General features: G+C 45.9%; 1 protein-coding gene across 1 annotated transcript; it reads left to right on the forward strand.

The window, feature by feature from the left end:
* The first annotated feature begins 851 nt into the window (after positions 1-851).
* NEU3 (neuraminidase 3) lies at positions 852-18,998 on the forward strand. Its single transcript, XM_037148667.2, has 3 exons — positions 852-1,175; positions 5,169-5,380; positions 11,592-18,998. Exons 2-3 carry the CDS (start codon positions 5,174-5,176, stop codon positions 12,690-12,692), a joined length of 1,308 nt encoding a protein of 435 aa, XP_037004562.2. The 5' UTR covers positions 852-1,175; positions 5,169-5,173; the 3' UTR covers positions 12,693-18,998.
* The last annotated feature ends 1,887 nt before the right edge of the window (positions 18,999-20,885 follow it).

Raw genomic sequence — 20,885 nt, forward strand, 5'->3', positions numbered from 1 at the left:
TAAAGTTTATCACAGCAATGAAGTAAAGACACACATCAGATCATAAAAGGAGAAGGCACAGGTGAAGCATGGAGACATCCATGTGCAGGCTTTCTTATATTCTCTCACTCTCCTCGGGGAACACACTAACCACACTTGCCCCTGGCAATGAAAATGTAGCGTGTGTGCCATGTTTCTGCCTAATGAACCTTTTAGAGACTCAGCACCCTCAGTTTTTATTGGGGGCTGGTCATGCGGGCACTCTCTGATTAGTACAAACCAAATTTCCAGAATCCCAGAAGGAAAAAGGTTCAGCATAAACCATACTGTGTCCAAACAGTATGCACGTAAGTCTACACTTATGAATTGGAATTCTACAGGAAGAGCTGTCCTTTTCCCCATTTACTTCTTTATTCAATTATTCATATAAATCTTGACTCAAGTTTTATTCAGTGAGTTATAACCTAATCTTATTTTTATGCAATATATTACATGCACACACACATATATAACATTATTACAATATTTTTTTTTTAGTAGGGTGGTCCAATTATCTGGCTCCCTGAACCTTTTTGTGGAGTCCCCTCTGAAGTTCAGAACCTTTGCTTGACTCAGGCTGTCCGGGGAGATTTTAAGCGGTCAAACCTATCTACAAACTGGCAACCAATAGAGTGTGGAAATACAGGGCTGAGGGGAGGGTGGAGGGGGAGAAAATGGAAGGCTGGGGGCGGAGCCAGGGAGCTGCACAGCGGAGGGGAACTGTGGTAGGTCTAGGCTCTGAACTGAAATTGGGTGGGTTGAGGGGGTGGTGGCCACAGAGGAAGGGGCAGGTACCTTGCGCCATCTGAGGCTGCACAGCGAGGGGGCGGGGCCTCTGCTGCGCCTGTACGCAAGGGGCCGAGCCTCGGCCAGCAGTTGCTTTCTACTGTCAGCCGGCTCTTGCTTCCGAGCGACCCGCCTCCACTTCCTCTCCGTGTTATGGTTATGTCTGCTTCTGTGCCTCACTGCCTCACTGCCTCTCGGTGTGTGTGTCTCCCACTTTCTTCGCTTTTGGTGGTTGGCTTTTGTGTCCGTAGTCTCTTTCTCCTGCTTCCATCTCCCCAGCCTTGGTCAGTCTCCCAGGCATTGCTGTCCACAAGCTGATGCGCGCCAGCTCTACCGTGAGAGGCGGAGGAACCTCGGTCCTTCCTGCGCAGGTGAGCGGGTTTGGGAGACTGGGGAGATTGCCCGAAAAGTGGGGCAATGTGACTAGGGGGACTAGTTTTGCAGCATCACCTGGGATTACGAGAGAACAGTTTTGAGAGAATATTGAGTCAGAACCACCCCAGTCGGTTAGCATCTTGGACCTAGCCAGAAGACTAATTTTGGCTAGTTCTGTTTTTGTTTTCCTTCCACAGAAGCCAAACTTAAAGCTGAGAATGATCATTTTAGAGATGAAAGGGAACAGAGACCGGACAACCTTTCTTATTAGAGAGAGGTGTGTGGGCCGCAGAGACCCCTGACCTGGAACTTAAAGGGAGACCATGGTCTTAATCCAGGTTTTGCTACCGACTCATTGAGTGGCCTCACATAAGTTTATTTATCTCCATGAGCCTCAGTTTTGCCATGGGTGGTAACCACGAGAAGGGTTTGGTCTACAGGATCTCCAAAAGCCTGACATATTATGGGTGCTCGTTAAACAGTAGTTGTTTAGGAGTGAATAAATGATTTTGGGAGCTTTTCTGCGTGTTCAACTGGGAATCTATGGAATTACGTTGTTCTTACGGCCTGAGAAATAGGTAGCATTATTTCCATTATAAGTGAGGAAATGGGCTCAGAAATAAAGCAATTTGCTAGTAAGTATAAAAGCCAAGTCACGCTTCAAAGTCCATGCTGTTGATACATTTATCCTCTCTCCCAGTAAGAGAGCAGAGAGGATTTCATTGAAAGGTGATTATATAAAGTAGCAATTAATAATATGAGTTCTCTGCTAAAATGAACAACTCTAAAGCAGAAACGTATCAGAGTCTTCTCTATCCCTAGTTCCCAGTGTATGGTTTGTGTGAAATAGTTTGGGTGTCAGTGCCAGAGTCACCACCACCTGTGCTACCACTGTCATCAACATGATCAGCATAATCATGATGAAAACTAATGATAGTGACTGTAATTGTTGTAGGGATAGCAAAGCCATAAATGAAATTGTGAAGATATCAAGATTTATAGTGAGGACATCAAAATTTATAGTAAAGACCTTTATTCATGGTGCTTTAAAGCTTAGGAAGCAGTTTACAGTGGTTCTTTGTACCGATCATCTTAGGTAGGTGTTATTGTTATCCACACTTTACAGGCAAGGAGTCCAAGACCTTGAGAGATCAAGTGACTAGCACAAAGTCACACAATAAAGTTATAGAGCTGGGGCCCCAGTCTGGTCCCATATGGCCAGTTGTTCTTGGGTGCTCTTTCCACTTCCTCTGCCTTTCCTTGTTCCTAGTCCCTTCTCCCCACTTGATGCTTATCCTGTGCTTTATTCGTCTTATTTCAGTGTCAACTAGTGATCATTTGACAGCTAATGATTAATAGCATTGATATTATTAACTTATAATCAAAGTGTTAGCTTATAAGAGTTTAAAATAGAATTTCCAGAGATGCAGAAGGATTTAAATGCTTTTAAGAAGGGAAGTTGTGATTATTGTTACAATCATCTTCCTCCTCCACAGATTTCAAGGAATGCAAGTAGAAGAATATGCAGGGATTGACAGTCTAACAATAATAACTGTCATAAATGGAGCTCAGACTATGGGATGGGCCCTGTAACAGCCACTTCAATTTTTTCACTTAATTCTCTTAACCACTCTATTGACTTTTATAAATGAGGATCCTGAAGCACAGAGAAGTTAAGTAACATGCCCAGAGTCCTGCTGTCCTGGCCTGGGTCAAATTCTGTGTTCCCAACCTTTATACCAGTTGGGCTCAGGGACTGATTTTTACTTAAAAGAACGTCTGCTCCTCCTGGGCAGGGGAGCCTGAATTGGGGGGAGGGAGTGACGCTCTACATTTGTGCAAAGAAGGCAGTTCACCATGCCTTTCAGTTCTGCTGTTGAGAGCCCAAAATGGGGGTGAGGGGAGGCTTTTCTTCTGGACTCAGGAGACCACCTCCTCATACCCCTCATGATAGTGAGCTGTGGTTCTAAGTGAAAAATAGTGACTAAATGATAGCCATATGCCGCTGATGAAAGTTGGTCTTTATTGACACCGGGAGGATGCAGCCACAGGCAGTGTAGCTTTCCCATCAGTTCATTGTCCACAAGGCTACCTGAGAGACTGAATGCAGACTTGGTCATGCCACTCCTTTGCCAGAAACTCTTGAGTGGCTCCCATCTGTGGGATAAACACCTTAATAAGGCATCAAAGCCTCCCAGGATCTGGACTCTACTGACGCCTTTCAGGCCCATGTCTGCTCACAGCTTTTGACCAGGACGGTCATACTGGACTGCTGAGGATCCCCACGGCTCATTGTATTTTCTCTCACCTGTAGCCTTTTCACATCCACCCTCCCCTTCTCTTTTTTACCCTTCAGTTGGCTTACCCAGTTTAAGATCTAGCTCACCCATTCATCAAATATTAGTCAAATGTCTATCAATTACCAAGCATGGTTCTAGGTATAGAGGTGTAACAGAATAGCACAGACATATCCCTTCCCCGTATAGAGTGTCTGTTTTTTAGTATATGTTTAACAAGTATAATGTATGGGTCAGCGTAATGCATGGAGAAGAGAGCAGGGAAAGGGGCTAAGGAGCTCAGGGGAGTTATCAGGGAAGGCCTTGCCGATTGGATAATGTTTGAACGGAGTACAAGGAGGTGAGGCAGTGAGGTCTGTGGCTACCTGAAAGAATATTCCAGACCCAGAGAATAAGGATATGTAAGACAGGAGCGCCCTTGGTTCATTTGTCATGTCTCCAGAAATCCTCTGCTGCCTCGACCTGGACAGCTGCCCTTTTCTGTTTTCCCGCATGCTCTCATGGTTCACCTCTGAAGTAGCACTAACTACACGGTGTTGTAATTGTCCCTGCCTGTGTCTCTTTCCCTCCCCAGGATATAGGTTTCTTGATGGCAGGGGCCTCTGATTTCTGTCTCCTAAGCACCTATCTTATGGCCTGACTTGGAAGGCACCCAGAAATATTGATTAAATAAATGATTATGATCTTATGGGCCTCATTCTTACAGCCTGATAATTTTTACAAATGTAAGATAGGGTTTGGATGACAGGTGAGAGAGGTTAAAAAAAAAAAAAAGAAATTTTAAGCCTGGTTCTGGCTGGCTAGCTTGATTCCCTTTTGGGCCTCCAGGAAGTAGAACACCTGATTTTCTTTGAGAAATGTACCTAGAGACTTCCATTTTCAGGATTATGGCTGGGTATCTAACCTGTAAAATGGGGTATAAAATATAACAAAGCCCTTTAAGCTGAATTTGCCAGAAAGTTAGAGAACTCCCTAGGGGCCTAAAAACCAACAGTAACCTGAAAACCAGAGAAGTTATAGTTAGCCCCTTTACCTGACCCCAGCTGCCCTGTTTGTTTGCTGGCCTTACTTACTAGAAGCTTGGGCTTTAATAGAGAGTGCATGAAACTATGGGCCTGCAGGGGTCAGAGACTCTGGTTGGAACTGAGATCCTTGCATGAAGTCCCTTGAAAGCCTGCACCTTCTGGTGGGGTGGACTAGGAAAAAAAAAGTCTTGCTACAGATGCAGAGATGACAAAGAAGATTGCCTTTTATCCTAGGCTCCAGTAGAGGGGAAAAGTTTCCTCAGAGAGTTCTTAAACACAGGCATTTTGCTTGTATGGATTTGGGTTTATATTTATGTCACCTGAATGGCCTCCAAGTGAAGAAATGTCACTTGGCATTAGAAGCTTTCTGGGCTGGTAATACCCCTGGATGATTGGCAGAAGCATATGCAGAACCTCTGGAGAAACCTGCTTGACACAGGCTGCATAGGATTCCCGCAGCCTGGAGGATAGATTTGTCAAATAAAAATGCATATTGCTGGCTTTGTGCTGTTGACAACATGGTGTTATTTTCGTATTAAAAAAAGGTAAACATTTGAGTAGATCTTTGCCTCTTGGTGACCTCCAGAAATGGAGTGATAGAACAGAATTTATATACAGGCCAGCATTTGGATATGGATACACATTTAGCTGCCTCCTATCCTTGCAGAGGTCATGGAAGAAGTGACGTCCTGCTCCTTCAACACCCCTCTGTTCCAGCAGGAAGACAAGAGAGGGATCACCTACCGGATCCCAGCCCTGATCTACGTGCCCCCCACCCACACCTTCCTGGCCTTTGCAGAGAAGCGCTCTACAAGCAGGGATGAGGATGCTCTCCACCTGGTGCTGAGGCGAGGGTTGAGGACTGGACACTCAGTACAGGTGACTCCTTATCCTCGATCTGGGCCTGGGCCTCAGTTTCTCTCCACATTTGCTCAGAGCACCCAGAGTCTGTGCCTTTTCCTATCAGTGCAGGAAGAGCCCTATGTGGGATTTGAGGGGGAGAAACAATAACAGCGTTGCCTCTCACTTACTGAGTACTTACCGTGTGCCAAGGCGTACGGATCTTCTCAGCCACTCCGACACATAGGAATTGTCTATCACATTTTACAGATGGGAAAACTGAGGCTCAGAGAGCTTGCCACTTGCTCAAGGTCACACAGTTATGATAAAGGAGTAGAAGTAGGCTTCAGACTTGGTCTCTGATTTCAGAAGCCTCCATGGTTCCTGTGTCCTTTTCATGTACATTCTCTTTCATCTTCATAAGTCACCCAGGAAAGTAAACACTGTTAGCCCAGGGTTGCTGATGAGGGATCCTGGTGCTCTGAGAGGTAGGTAGCTTGTTCAAGGCCACAACTAGCAGGTGAGGGGTTGTGGGATAACAACAGTCTCCTGCTGCTGCTCTTCTTCCTACCTCATGCTTTATTCGCTTTTGTCTCTGATTTACTCAATTATAGAATCTTGAAATTAGAAGAATCATCAGTCCAATTTCTTTCTCAGTATAGAAATCTTGTGTGATCTATTGGTAGCTACTAATAGCTCATTGGTTAAGAGCCTGGCTTTGAAGTCAGGGAAGATCTAACCATTTATTGGCTGTGTGACCTTGGATACTTGCCTCTGTTCTGTTTCATCACCTACAAAATGTAATAATAGCAATTATAATACATAGTAGGAACTCCACTTTAGTCATCTTCTATAAAGGGCCTGCTTACACAGCTCCTCAAATTCTGTGGCACCTGTTATTTTGGAGGCATGAGATGATCTGCACTCCTCTACAATTACCTGTGGGTCTTGTATCGCCTTCTGGGGCAGTGAGTTTATACGTAATGAAGTCCCTTTTGCTGAGACATCTCTTCCACGTACCTGCGAATGGTGTTCATACCCTCTGAGTCCTCTGTTTTTGGGGACTTGACAATTCTAGTTCTTTTAGAGTCTTTCTTTCTTGGCCACAGTCTGGATCAGGTTTCCAGGCCCTTGAAAACTATGATGATCCTCCTTGGGATCTGGTCTGGGATGTTAGTGTCCTTTTTCAAAGAATGGTGCTCAGAATTGAACTTGGACCCCAAGGATGGGGCCACCCCAGCAGTGAGGCGGCTCTCCCACCTTGTATCCTTTTCACGTATCCCAGGGGAAAGTAGTATGTACTTTTTTGATCCTGCATAACACTGTTAACTAATATTAGGATGATAGCTAAAACATCCAAGTCTTTTTTGCATTTATTGTTCTTTTTTTAAAAAAAACCTTTTGTGGTAAAATACACCTAAGGGAATTTTCCATCTTTAATTATTTCAAGTGTACATTATGGTATTGTTAACTGTATGCACATCTTTTTAGAACTTTGTCATTGCACATGACTACGGTTCTGTACACACTGAACGGCTCCTCATTTCCCCCTTCCTCGGTCTGTAGAAACTACTATTCTGCTTTGTTTCTATGAGATTGATTACTTTAGGTATCTCAGTAGACTCATGCAGTGTTTGTCTTTTTGTGATCGGCTTATTTCATTTGGAACAGCAGTTTTCAACGGTGTGACACAAGACTTTTTAAAACATGCAAACCTGACTGTTCAGGGGCACTTGCCTCTTTCCCCTTAGATTGTTAAATAAAAAAAATGACAATAGCCAACACAACAATAGCTACCCAGTGTGAGTGAATCAGAATTATACCTATTTTGTTAGATTGGTAAAAAAATATATTTTTCAGTGTGCCGCAGAATTTTAGTAATTGGCTTATGTGCGCCGCAAGATGAAAAAGGTTGAAAATTGCTGATTTAGAATAATATCCTCAAGGTTCATGTTGTAGTGTATGGCAGGATATTCTTTTTAAAGGCTGAATAATATTCCATTGTGTGTTGATTTGCATATAGGTTTATCCGTTCTTCTGTAAGTGCAGACTTGGGCTGCACCTTTTGGCTCTTGTGACTAGTGCTCTGTGAACGTGCTGGGAAAATGTCTGTGTCTCACCATCCCTTTGAGATGGTGCTTTCAGTTTTTTGACTCTACACCTAGACATGGAACTGCTGGGCGTGTAGTGATTCTGTTTTTAATTTCTTGAGGAGCCTCCATACTGTTTTCTACAGTGAGCACACTGTTTTCTTATCCCATCAAATAAGTGTTTCAGTTTCTCTGTCCTTGACAGCACTTCTTCTGTGTTTCTTGACAGTGGTCATCCTAATGGGTAAGAGGTGATATCAAAAACTTCCCTCATTATTAACAACATTGAGTATTTTTTTACACTTGTTGGCTATTACATTTGTTATCCCCCCCCCCCCCATTTATTGGTTCTAGAGAGAGGGGAGGGAAGGGAAATTGAAAGGGAGAGATTCATTGATGTGAGGGAGAAACACTGATCAGTTGCCTCTTGCATGTGCCCCAACTGGGGACTGAACCCACAACCCAGGCATGTTCCCTGACTAGGTGTTGAACCAGCAACCTTTCAGTTTGCAGGGCAGCACCAACCAACTGAGCTACATTAGCCAGAGCTGCATTTGTTGTTCTTTAATCATGTTTCTCCATCCTGATTTTTAAGCCCAAGACTTGTTTTATCTGTGTTAATCCTCAGCTTGTTTATGTTTCATTGCTGCAACTGGTTGAGATTATTTGGATTCTAATGCTTTCATCTTTAGTTTACTGTTTCTTATAGTTTCATGTAAACTTTATTTTAGACATAGCAGGCCCAAGTCATTTTCTCCTTTCAGTTACTAAGGATGGCTGAGCTTCTAATTTCCCTGACTAACCTGCCCAGTACTTCCCCGCCCCCTGTTCCTAAAGGCAGTGGCAGTGCTGATGGACTTCGTATGTTGTGCTGCATCCTGCTCAAGGTTCCTGATCTGAGCAGTCGTAATCATCCCAATGAGTTTGCAGCAGAGTTACTTCTCATTGGAAACGCCCACCCATTCAGTGCTACCCATAAAGTGTTGGTTTCCACACAGGATGCTGAGGAGATAAGGGCTCTATCCCCAGAGCGACAGTAGGATATTAAATCTACTCTCTAGGCCTCTTCTTGGCACTTGAGAGGGAGAGGAGCCTGTGGACATTGTTTATAGAACATTGTTTCTACCCGAGAGCACTTCTGTAACCCTTCCGTTCACTCTTCCCTTTCCTTCTTCCCTCCCTCGTTCCCTTCTTTCTTCTTCCCTCTCTTCCGTTCCTGTCTCCCTTCTTCCTTTCTCTTTTTTTTCCTCCTTTCTTCAACAGACATTTATTGAGCACCTACTATGTACTAGGCATTAAATCAAGGGGGATGTGTGGAGGGAGGTGATAAAAAAGTTGACAGATTTTGGCCTCTCTTTGCAAAGAAATTGCACAGCCAAATTGGAGAGAGAAAGTAGAGCTGTGCATAGATGTAAGTGTCCGAATCTCCCGTACAGAATCCACGAAGTATCACAAGGCGGGTTCAGTCCCTTGTGGGCTATTTCCTTAGAAGAAGGAGTTCAAATGCATTTGAGGATCAGAGAAGCTGTTGTGTGGGCCACACCATTTAAGCTGATTCTTGAAGTGAGTGGGTCAACAGTGAGCGGAATCAAAGGTTTCTCCCTGGATTCTCCACAGCCAGAAATGGTCTTTTCCTTCTCTGACATCCACAGTGCTTTATCTCCTCTCTCTAATGGCTTCCGTGAGGCCCTGGAGTTTGCTCTGTGGGTGCTTTTCCTGTCCTCAAGGCAGGCCTGGTGGCAGGCCTGGCTGCCCCTCCCACTGCTGGCCTTCTGGACCTTGAGTCCAGAGAGTCACAGAGAACTTAGGTCCTGCCTCTAGGGGTTTAAAATGCAATCAGACAGTGAAGTGCATTTCTTTGCAATGACGGTTTCCAGAGAGTAACAGTGCCATTTGGGAGGATTTAGGAAACAGCTTTCAATTAGTTAGCAATCTGAGAGAGCCTTGTGGGGAAAGGCGGGCTTCTATCCAATAATTATGTTGACTCTGGCACATATGTTTGGAGTGTTTATAGTGCACAAGGCACTCTGCTATGGAACGGGCTGCTCTAGAGATGGTGGGTTCCTTGTCCTTAGACTAGTTCAAGGACAGACTGGTCTTCAGGCAGAAAACTTGGAAGAGAATCTTCTGTAAGGTGGGAGTTGGCACTGAGTCCTTATGATTCGGAGAATCAATGATCTGAATTTTGCTTAACAATGGTTTTTGCTCATTTCATATAAGAATTAAAATTTTAAAACTTCTTTTGTTTTGTCTAGTTGATACATTTACATGGCTGAGAAATAAAAACAGTGTAAAAAGGTGCCCTCCCCTTCCCAGTCTTGTACGTCCTCTCGCAGCCGGTGGTTTCTTATGTGCCCTTCCAGTGCTGCTTCACTCGGAAACAGAGACATGCAGGCATGTGTCCTTGGTACTCCCTTTTACAACATTTTAATGTGAAGCGATAACACATGTACAGAAAACATAAGACATAACGTAAATGTCAAATGCACCAAACATAAATGTCAGTTCTGAATTGACAGCGCCAACACTTGTGAATTCACCACTCAACTCAAAAATAGAATGTTGGCAGCAACTTAGAAGCTTCTCATATGTCTCCCCCTCCTTCCCAGAGGTAATTACTATTCTGACTTTTAGCTCTTGAATTTGGTTTTGTTTGTTTTTAATCTCTGTATTTTTTAATTACAGCTTACATTCAATATTATTTTGTATTTCAGATGTACAGCATAGCGGTTAGACAGTCATATACTCTGTATTCTTTATGTTTGGCTTCATTTGTTCAGTATTATATTCTTGAGGTTTACCTAAATTAGGTGTGCAGCTGTGATTTGTTCATTTTCATTGTTTCAAAGTATTTCATTGTATGACTGTATGACAATTAATTGACCCATTCTACTGTTGTTGCATATTTCGGTTAGCGATTCTGTGTGTTGGCAATGCTGTGCTGAGTACTCTCCTCCGTGTTTTCAGTACCGTGTGCATGTACTTTTGGTGGGTTTCTGTCTAGGAGTGGAATGACTAGGTTCTAGGATACGTGGATGTCCCACTGCCGTCGATAACGCCAGCCAGGTTTCCAGGGCGGTGGTTGCGAAGGCAGGTCGGCCTCCATTTCACCCTTACTCCTGGGATTCAGCCCTGTAGGCTTCCAACTCCAAGCACGGCGGTTTACCAGGGCTTTCATTTGTTTTGTCCTCCTAGTCCCATATGTGTGTCAGGAATCGCTCAGTTTCTCAGCCTGTCAGTTACCTCTTTTAGAATTACAGAGATACTTTGATAGGAAAAGAGACTTGAAATGCCAGGCCAACATTGTTTTTAAAATATACCAATGAGATTAGGCCTCTTTTCGTTTGTGATGTGTCTGGTTAGTGCTGTCTCGTTTTACCCTCACCACAGCTCCTCTCTGAGCATGTTATTGCATCCTCCACTTAACTGGGGAAGAAGCTGAAGTAACAGAAGATTAAATAACTTGTCCAAGGTCACACCATAAGTGATGAAACCAGGGTTTGAACTGGGTATCTCTGATTCCATGCCTGAATTTTTAATGACAGTGTTACGCATCGCCTTCCCAGGGTAGTAGAGGAAGGAAAGATTAAAAAAAATCCTTGTCTTAAATTTCCCTTTATATGCCTAAATCATCCATGTTTGTCTGCCTTGCTCTGTGTTAATTCCTTTTCTTCCTTTCCTTCGTATTTTTTTTGGAGGCGACCTTCCTTTTAAAAATATTATGTAGCTCCTCTCATGTACTGAGCACCGGAGATACAAAATTAGAATAATTTGGTTTCTACCCTCAAAAGATTCATAGTTTAGGGAGGGAGCCAGTCACAATAAAAAGTATAATGTTATATAATAATTGCTGTAACTCCCCTGTATGGACAAAGAGGAAGCCTTTGGTAGAGGAGGGGAGAGAGTGTCATGGAAGGCCTCCTAGAGGAGGTGAGTCTGAGTTGGATTTTGGGGGGTGAATTGGGCATCTAGACAAAGTAAGGAAGAATGTTTCAGATTGAGGGGACAGCATGAGAATTCAGTGAATACTTGGGCATTCACAATTTTACAGATTTCAATACCATTCATTTCTTTTCTCTGAAAAGTTCTAATGCGTTTACTGAGCCTTATGTCTTCCTATTAGTCTCTCACTCCTCCCTCTCTCCCTTACTCTTGTCTAGTGGGGACCACTCACGCCACTGACTGAAGCCATGTTGCCTGGGCATCGGACCATGAACCCCTGTCCCGTGTGGGAGCAGAAGAGTGGCTGTGTGTACCTGTTCTTCATTTGTGTGCAGGGCCATGTCACTGAGCGCCAGCAGATTGTGTCGGGCAGGAATGCTGCCCGCCTCTGCTTCATCTGCAGTTGGGATTCTGGCTATTCATGGAGCGACGTGAGGGACCTGACGGAGGAGGTCATTGGCCCAGAAGTGAAGCATTGGGCCACGTTTGCTGTGGGCCCAGGCCATGGCGTCCAGCTGCGGTCGGGGAGGCTGATCATCCCTGCATACGCCTACTACATCCCTTACTGGTTCTTTTGCTTCCCACTACCGTGTAAAGCCAGGCCTCATTCCCTGATGATCTACAGTGATGACCTGGGGGCCACGTGGCACCATGGCAGGTTCATTAAGCCCTTGGTGACAGTGGAGTGTGAAGTGGCAGAGGTGATCGGGAGGGCTGGTCGCCCTGTGCTGTATTGCAGTGCCCGGACACCAAACAAGTGCCGAGCAGAGGCTCTCAGCACTGACCACGGTGAATGCTTTCAGAGGCCGGCCCTGAGCCGCCAGCTCTGTGAGCCCCCGCATGGCTGCCAAGGCAGTGTGGTGAGCTTCCGACCCCTGGAGATCCCACGTGGGTGCCAGGGCCCTACTGGCAAAGATGCCCCCACTGTTCAGAGCCCTCTGCTGGACAGTTCTCTGAGGCCAGAACAGGAAGCTGGAGCGCCGTCAGAATCATGGCTCTTGTACTCACACCCGACCAGTAAGAAACGGAGGGCTAACCTTGGCATCTACCTCAACCAGACCCCCTTAGAGGCTGCCTGCTGGTCCCTCCCGTGGATCTTGCACTGCGGGCCCTGTGGCTACTCTGATTTGGCTGCTCTGGAGGACGGCTTGTTTGCCTGTTTGTTTGAGTGTGGGACCAAGAGGGAGTGTGAGCAGATTGCCTTCCGCCTGTTTACAGAACGAGAGATCCTAAGCCATGTGCAAGCTGACTGCACCAGCCCTGGTAGTTCAAAACTAATTGGTTTAGGACCCAACTTCCCACAGCAGGGAAACCAGTAGAAGGCAGACACAGCCAGGGTAATGGAGGCCAGGATAACAAGAGGTTACTGACGCTACGGGGAATCCCAAAACTTAATATTCTGCGCTCTACTCTTTTTTACCTCTCCAAAGAGTAAAATGAAAAATTTGCCATAGCTACTGCAGTGGAAATAGCACTGAATTATGTGAATTAGGAGACCATGATGTGATCCTGGGCGTGCCACTGGCTGGCTCTGGGACCTTGAACTCTCCAGGCCTCGGGGCTTCATGTGTAAAATGAGGTGATTTGTTATGTGATTTCTCTCCCCTCTACCCCTTGGGAAGGCAGAGCGCCTGCTTACTCCCTGATCAGCAAGTGCTGGCTGCCTGTTGGACTCTGATCTCAAAGTGGAAATCACAGGTCTCATCTTTCAAATCCAGCTGTGAGGTTATAAGCAGGTGCCATGCCATAAAGAAGGATGTGGACTGTTTGTTCAGTTTTTAATAACAGAAACACCCACACCCTTCTAATCGTTCTCAGAGCTCTACAGGCTGTCCTAGAGGAACTGGGCAAAATGGCAGAATGACGACCTCACCTGCCTCCTTCAGCTGTGCAGCTCTGCTCAGCCTGCCCTTCCTCATCCAGAAGGTGTTAGTTATTTCCTAGGGAGAAAATGATGGCCTTACTCCTGTGAGAGATGAACCTGAAGTTCATGTATTAGGATGGCTCCTGATGGGAAAAAGGCATGGCTTACAGCTTTAAAGCATTGGCAAAACTTCCCATAGTCTCTGCCCTCAAGGAGCTCACAGTTTATGAGGCCAGAAGAGGGAGAAAATTAAAAATATGAAGAAATACAGTGGGTAGGATAGTTTGTAGATGTTGGCACTCAGTTGGTGTGTTGGTAGCTCATTGTCCTTGTTGCAGCTTTGTTGCGCCTGGAGTCTGCCCCAGCACTTATCCAGGCTGCTGGGTTTCCCCTAAGTTCTTTTTTCTTAGAACACTGTCCTGGCCCAGCCACTTCATTGGCCGGTGGAGAAAGTCTCCAAACTTAGGAAGGTCTGTGGATACCCCCAAACTGCTGAATCTGGTCTGTTTGTTTGGACCTGCTGAAATCAGCATTCGTGAAGTGGGGATAGCATTTACCTAGTAGTTTTGGGGCTGAACTTTGCTAGTAATGGATCTCGTGGATGATACCGGATTGGTTGCTCTTACTTTAGATTGTTTCCCCCATAGTCTTGTTATTGCAAGAGAAATTCTATCATGAGAGATTTCTTTTTTTGTCCCCCTTAAGCTGGGATATCAGCTAAATACAAGGTGGAGGGAGAGTAGGTGTGCAGTTGTTCGCATGGAAAACAGTACAATAATAAACTTGCTCTGCCCCACTCCAAATCTGTGACACTAAGCAGTGAGACCTGCAGTAGTAGAGCACAGCCTAGGATGCACCTGTCAGGTGGGGGACAGTCCTACAGGTGGGAAGTGGAGGTTAGATTCACTCACTTTAGCATGTGGCTTAAGCCTGTGTCTTAGTATGGCCTCTCATAAATTTGCTGTCATCTTCCCAGAAATCAGTTGTGATCATTCATTCACTTCTGTATGCATTTATGTAAGTATTTCTTGAGTGTCCACCCATCATGTAAGGTTCTGGTGCCATTCCCTGGTTGAAAATAATTTGTGGCTCCTCATTGCCAGTTAAAAGGTATTTACATTTAGCATGGCATGTGGGACCTTCAGTTGTTGGGTGAAATAATGATTGTTTATCTCTACTTCTTAATATGAAGCCCATTGTCAATGAAGACCTCTGTCAAGTTGGCAGGTGGAGGGAGCTAGAGGGTTGGGGGTGGGCAGAGTGGTGGTGCAGGGAAGAGGGTTGAGAGGGCATTCCCCTCCTGAGTAGTAGAAACTTCTTGTTCAGCAAATCGTTCCTGAGCACTATATTCCGAACAGATAGGGATAGTGAGGGTGGATGGCTGAGCTCTGCCATCGGGCTAAAGGGTGGAGAGAACGAGACTCTCAGAACTTCTTTGGGACCATCCAAGAAGGGCATTGAAGAAGGGACTTCAGTGGCAGGCAGGTGTGGACCACAGATGGTTAATTCAGTACTCACAGGATGTCTCAACCACCCCTCAACTGCGCTCTTCGTCATCCTTCCCCTTTGCCTTGGGTTTGCTTCTCTTAGTGAGAAACTCCTGAGTAGGCAATAAATTCCCTTAATAGGTAAAGGGCCTACGTGCACATTTCAGGAATAGCAAGAAAAGAGGGTTAGGGACAGGCTTAATCCAGAATAAGGATAAGAGAGAGGGACTGGCAGCTTTGAAGAAAAGAACAGCAGACAGATGTCCTGGCACCTTTAGGAAGAGAGAAAGTGGTACAGACCTGAGGCCTCGGCTGGACAGGTGATGCAGGTGGTGGTTGCTGTGAGGAACAAATGATACCAGGCTGGAGCTGTTCCCCAAAACACGTGCGAACAGAAGGAGCCCTGCTCAGGGCAGCAGGTTAGGCTGCAGGGAAGCTCCTACCCAAGCCTGCAACTTGAAGCTGGCGCAGCTTGTCTGTGCTCCAGGAGACCCACAGAAGCAGCTGTGCCACTCCACGCTGTGCACGAATTACCTAAGACCTTCAGGGCCTGAGGATCTATACCATGATATTGGTATCCTAACTAACTCTGTTTCAGCCACTTCCAGGTTAGTAGAATGGAAAAGATAGGGCAGGTGATGGTGGCTGTGAAAGAAACTAGGCCGAAGGCCTATATTCTAGAGCACAGGTGGCAAACACAAGGCCCGCGGACCGAATCTAGCCCCCTACCTTGTTTTATCCTGCCCGGCACCTTGTTTCTACCCAGTGGCAGCACTGAGCTCTAGCTTAACTGTTAGGGAATAGTTACATTTATACAGTCCTAAAGTTATATTCAACCCTTTGAGGCAACTGCGAGGCTGATAGGGCCCCCTGGTGAAAATGAATTTGACGCTCCTGTTCTAGGGTCATAAAGAAAGGTCTATATAGGCTGTGGTCCTGTGCTTCCAGATGGTCTGCCCTGTTTATGGACCCTTAGTGGACCCACCTAACAACGCGGCCCACCACTGGAAGTGCAAGAAAGCACAGGAAGTGGCCTGCTGCGGGTATGCACCCAGACCAGCCTCCCGTCCACTCAAGCCTGCTGGTCCTGCTCGTGCTCCTGACTCCTAGGCTCCTAATATTTACCTCAGGCCTTTGTTATTTGGGTCTGTTTTTCCTGGTCACCAGTCTGCCCTCACATACATACAGGGTATCTTGTAACTGGAGCCATAGGTAAGAGATCTTGCAGCCTGCCTGTTGGGTAGGGACCCACAGAGGCAACCCTGAGGCTGCACAGCCTCCTCCCCAGGAGCCTGGGGTTCAGTACTTCCACGTGGGCCAGGTTAAGTTGCACAGTCGTCTTCAGTAGGCTATGAGTTTTCCCCACTGCATTATTCAGTAGGTGCCAGGTCATCCTTCCCTGAGCTGCCACAGCGCGCACTTGGAGCCTCTGGTCCTTACCACAGGCTACCCTGTGTCACTGTCACCTGTGTGGTGTGTCCTCTAGGCCTCTGCTGGGCAGTGAACTGTGTGACGGCTGAGTCCGACGCCTCATGTATCCCTTTCACCTTAAATCACAATGACTTTACAAATAAATGCTTTTTTTTCCATCCTACTTTGAATTTCCTGAAGACAAGGACTTTGAGTCCTCCCTTTGTCCTCTGCACCCAGTGCAGGGCCTGGCCCAGGACAGACAGCAGTGAAGTCATGCTGACTTAAGGAGGCCCCTGGCCTTCTGGAGCTAATTGAGAAGGCTGGGGCGAGTTCCTTCTTGGGGCGGAGCACGCCGCACCTGTCTGTGGGTTCACAGTCCTCAGCCTGCTGCACGCTCACCCCAAGTCTTCTGGGTGCTGACCTGCTTCCAGGTCAGGTGCAGTGTTTCCTGAGAGTGAGCTTTTCTCAGGCTTGAGTTTGGTCCTGCCTCCCCAGGATCACAGTGCAAGCCCAAAGTGAAGCCTTGATTTGGGCTTCTCAGTTTACTGGTATCCCCCTCTGTAATTGGGTTTTCTGTAACTGCCCCTCCTCCAGGACGCAGGGAGATGCTGGCACTCACTCAGCATTTTCTGTGCATGGCTTGGTTCTGTGGCACCAGGTGCGACAAACACTGTGCTGTACCGTAAAGACTAAAACCTTCCACGACTTTGAAACAAGGAAGGTGAATAAAGAGCGTAATCCTGGTAACGACTGGTGTTGTTGTTAAGGAAATTGAGTTCATAATCATTGCAATACTTCCATCTAGTCTGTACCCAACTTCTAGATTTGAGGCAGTTTCTTGCTTTTCACAAGAACTTTTACTTTCAGAAAAACATTATTAAAAATAATCCTTTGCACTTTTACACATTGTTACTTGAGCATAGTTACCTGTTGAGGGAAGCAGGGCAGAGGTGACCTTGCCTGGTTGGACCGCACATCACACAGATGTCAAGCGGAGGCTCTGGGGTGCAGAGTCCCCCCCGCCTGACATCTGCCCCCGTGCGTGTCACTGCATGTCTTGGTTCTTTTTTCAAAAATGCCTTGAGATTACTCTTACATTGCAGTTGAAGTGACCACAAATATTTATGTCAATGAAGTGGGGGGATTGCCTGACTTTTCTCTCTGTTCCCTTGGGTTGCTTAAGGTACCACTGGTCCCACCAGCTGTGTCCACATAACTCCTCCAGTTCCGGTAGGTCAGTGTCCTTTTTTTTTTTTAATAAATTGACTTGAAAAAGTTTCAAATAGAAATATGTTTTGTTGTAACACTGAGTCATATAATGATGAAAGAATAAATGCAATTTAGAGAACTAATTTACCTCTAAAATACTTTTATAATAATTATATAGTTAAAAAATCCAATATCTATTTTGTTTTCGAGTCTTTTGTTAGATTGTTTGACGTCTGAGGGACTCTGGGTTTGAGGGGAATATGCACTACAATGTAAATTTTAGTGCTCAAATGTTTAAACAATAATACTTGATTAATTAAACTGTCTTAAACATTATACCAGTTACAGATTTAGTATAGCTGACCTTTTGAACAGTTCAGACACCCTACATAGTAGATAAAACCCGTGATTATAAAACACAGCCTGTTACCAAAATGGTGTACAAAGAAGTTGATGCCATGAATTTAACTGTTCCTCATCATTGCACTTTTTGGGACTTCGGACTTTTAAACCCCTTTGGCGTGTTAGTAACTTGACCAGGTTTTCTGTTTCGCCCTTACGGGGACTTAGCAATAACAGATCCAAAGGAAAAGAACACCATTGCAGACAAGCTCTCTTTCCACTGGAGTGTTAAACCGAGAGGTCGGAGGCCTAGGACCAAGGCAGCCATGTCCTCCCCCTCGGCCAAGGGGAACACCTGTCTGCATAGAGGCCTGAAGCGTGGAGCTGGTGGAAACAGTCCTTACGCTGGCCACTGGGGCCTCCCTGTTACGGGAACCTACTAACACCAATCTCCGTTGAATTTTTATTTCTTAAGCTGGTTGGGTTGGATGTATATAGCTTAAACCAAAAGATACACATTTTTACAGAAAATTTGATTAGTTAATACTACAATCTGTCAGTCATGGTGGAGCACCACTACACCCATCAGAAATTAATTTTTAATTCAGTCTACTACAGTCGATCAACAGTATTAGAGGGCACATGGACAGGAGAGACATTGAGATAAAATGGAGAAAGGACCGGACTTGGAAGAGTTAGGAGTCCAGGGTCCTCGCTTGAGAGTTTGCCACCGATGTACTGGGTGACTTTGTGCCAGTCACTGGCCCTCTCTGGGAACCCACTTGTTCAGCGATAGCAGGAGCTCCTTGCCCTGCCACTCACCAGGGAGTGCGGTGGATCTGATGGACTAGTGAGTCCTCAAAAGGGTTTGGGAAACAGTTCAGTGCAGTGTAAACAGCAGATAAATTACCTTTCACCCACTGATCTCCATTCATATTGGCAAGATCCATCCATATTGGCAACGTTTGACAGTCGAATGCTGAAAATGAGGGTGATGGATAGAGGAGGAAGGCAGCATCCACGGGGTGGGCACGCCAAGTCTGGACAGCCGCCTTGCCTCACCTCCATCACAGCCTTAGCAAACTGCAGGCCTTAGGATTTTGCTCAGCCTCTGACTCTGCCCCAGACCTTTTGCTTCCTTACTATGAGGAATGACCCAGCCTGGGTATAAAAGAGGGAAATCTTAGCCCCAAGCAGGAAGGGACTTGGTCATAGTCATCTCTGTTCTGTGTTCTAAGCCATGCATAGCACAGTGTAGAAAAGAAGGATGCAAGGGGAGTAACATTTTAAAGTACCTACTATGTATTTTGAGTTATATGTACTTTTATTTAATTCAACAACTCATTTTAGAGATAGGAAAGTTGAGACTCAACAAGCTTACATGACGTGTTCCCAGTGTCACACACCTACCTGTAAGTGATCAAGTTAGATCTGATTCCAAACCTAGATTTTTGTCATATGTCAACCAAGAGTCAGAACTGGGGGGTGATGCCTTGCAGACCGATGTGAGGCAGTTAGTGCCTCTTAAGTCCCTGACACATGGTGGGTATTTGGCGGCTGGTGATGATCTCTATAGGGATATGTCTCTCAGCTGTACTGGGTGGTCTCTCAAAGCAAAGATCTTCCCCTTCTATTCATCCAAGAGAGAGAGTTTCTCTGTCTTGGAAGCCAAGATCTAGCTGGAGATTACTTTCCAGTACCCCCAAGCTTCAGAGCATCTCATTTTGAGATCCAGTTATCCTAAACGTAGATTTGGTGTCATCAACTAGGAATAGAGTCAGGAATGAGAACATGTATTCCCTTGAGGGGTAAACACAGACCGTGACAGTATGTGAAGCTGACTTAGTGCTAGGTGACAAGGTCAGGGCCTGCAGGCTCTGGCAGGTCTCTGAGTGAGCCACAAGTCGGGGTAGTGGTGCTGCCTCTGCCCATCCACACTGTGGACCCATTTCCTGAGCTGCGCCCAGTGGCCGGGGCTGACCTCATCATGCGATGTGGTTGGTCTCTGTGCCTCACAGCCAACAGGGAAGCAAGACATTCTTGTCTCCAACCCACAGACAAGGAAACTGAGCCTTGGAAAGGTTAAATAACTTGAGCAAGTACCTTATTTGTAACTTCTTCATCTGTAAAAACTAGGGCAATAAAAGTATCTCACGGGGCTGTTGTGAAGTTTATGTGAGATAACATGTTTAAGCTTAGATAAAAGTGTCCAGCACAGAATAGAATTCAAAAACAGGAGCTGCCATAATTGTTACGATTTTTCCCTGTAGTAACCACATCAGCTGTCACAAGAGTACAGTGTGTTAGCAGTGCGTTTCAAGCTTACCTGTGCATATGCATCACCTGGAGAGGTTAAAACAAATAGGTTCCTGCTTCTCTCCCCAAGAATCCACTCCAGTAGGCCTGGGTGGGGCCTGAGAATTTGCATTTCCCACGCTCACAAGTAACGCCGCTGTGCAGGCCCATGGACAGCTCTCTGAGAGGCACTGTGTCACCATACCTACCTCTCCCTCTAGTGCCTCCCTGATCACTCAGGCTCGTGCCAGCCCATGGGGCAGGTAGAACATAGACTTCTGCTGTCTGCGTGGGACCGAGTTTCTGTACCCAAAATAGCTGTCTAACTTGGTTCTCTAGCCTGCCAGTCGGCTGTATCTTCCTAGTCAGAAACTCATGGCTTTCTCATGGTGTGGTAATTGCCTGAGACTCCTACAGATATTCTTGCCAAATCTCATAGAGATTAAAGGCAACCCCACAGCTTGCATGCAGACCTGGGCCTGCGGGCACAGGATGCTCTTCCATCTGTATAGCAGGTTTGCAAGACTCCTGGGCTCAGCCAAGGACTGGTAGGCAGTGGACAGAGGACGTGAGACTCAGCTCTGTGAAAAGGGGCTTTTTACACCTGCTAAGGGGAGAGTGAGGGTCGGCACAGCATGAGCTATGGGTGGACAGTTGCCAAGCCAGAGATTGCTAAAGCCCGTGGGCTTGATAGTTAGGTGAGAGGTTCAGGGAGCAGAAGGGTGGAGCTGCATGGTACCCATTACGGACAATTGTAAACCTACTTTTGCCCTTCCCTGTATTTGTTGAATTAATTGATGGCCACTCCAGTTTCAATCACATGGACAAGTAGAGATCCTCCAAAATTGGGAACTCAAAGGTGGGGCTCGGGAGCAATAGGACACTCCTGCTTTTCCCAACCT

This window comes from Artibeus jamaicensis, unplaced genomic scaffold (genome assembly GCF_021234435.1).
Source record: "Artibeus jamaicensis isolate MK-2021 breed Jamaican fruit bat unplaced genomic scaffold, CSHL_Jam_final contig_64, whole genome shotgun sequence".
Classification (NCBI taxonomy): domain Eukaryota; kingdom Metazoa; phylum Chordata; class Mammalia; order Chiroptera; family Phyllostomidae; genus Artibeus; species Artibeus jamaicensis.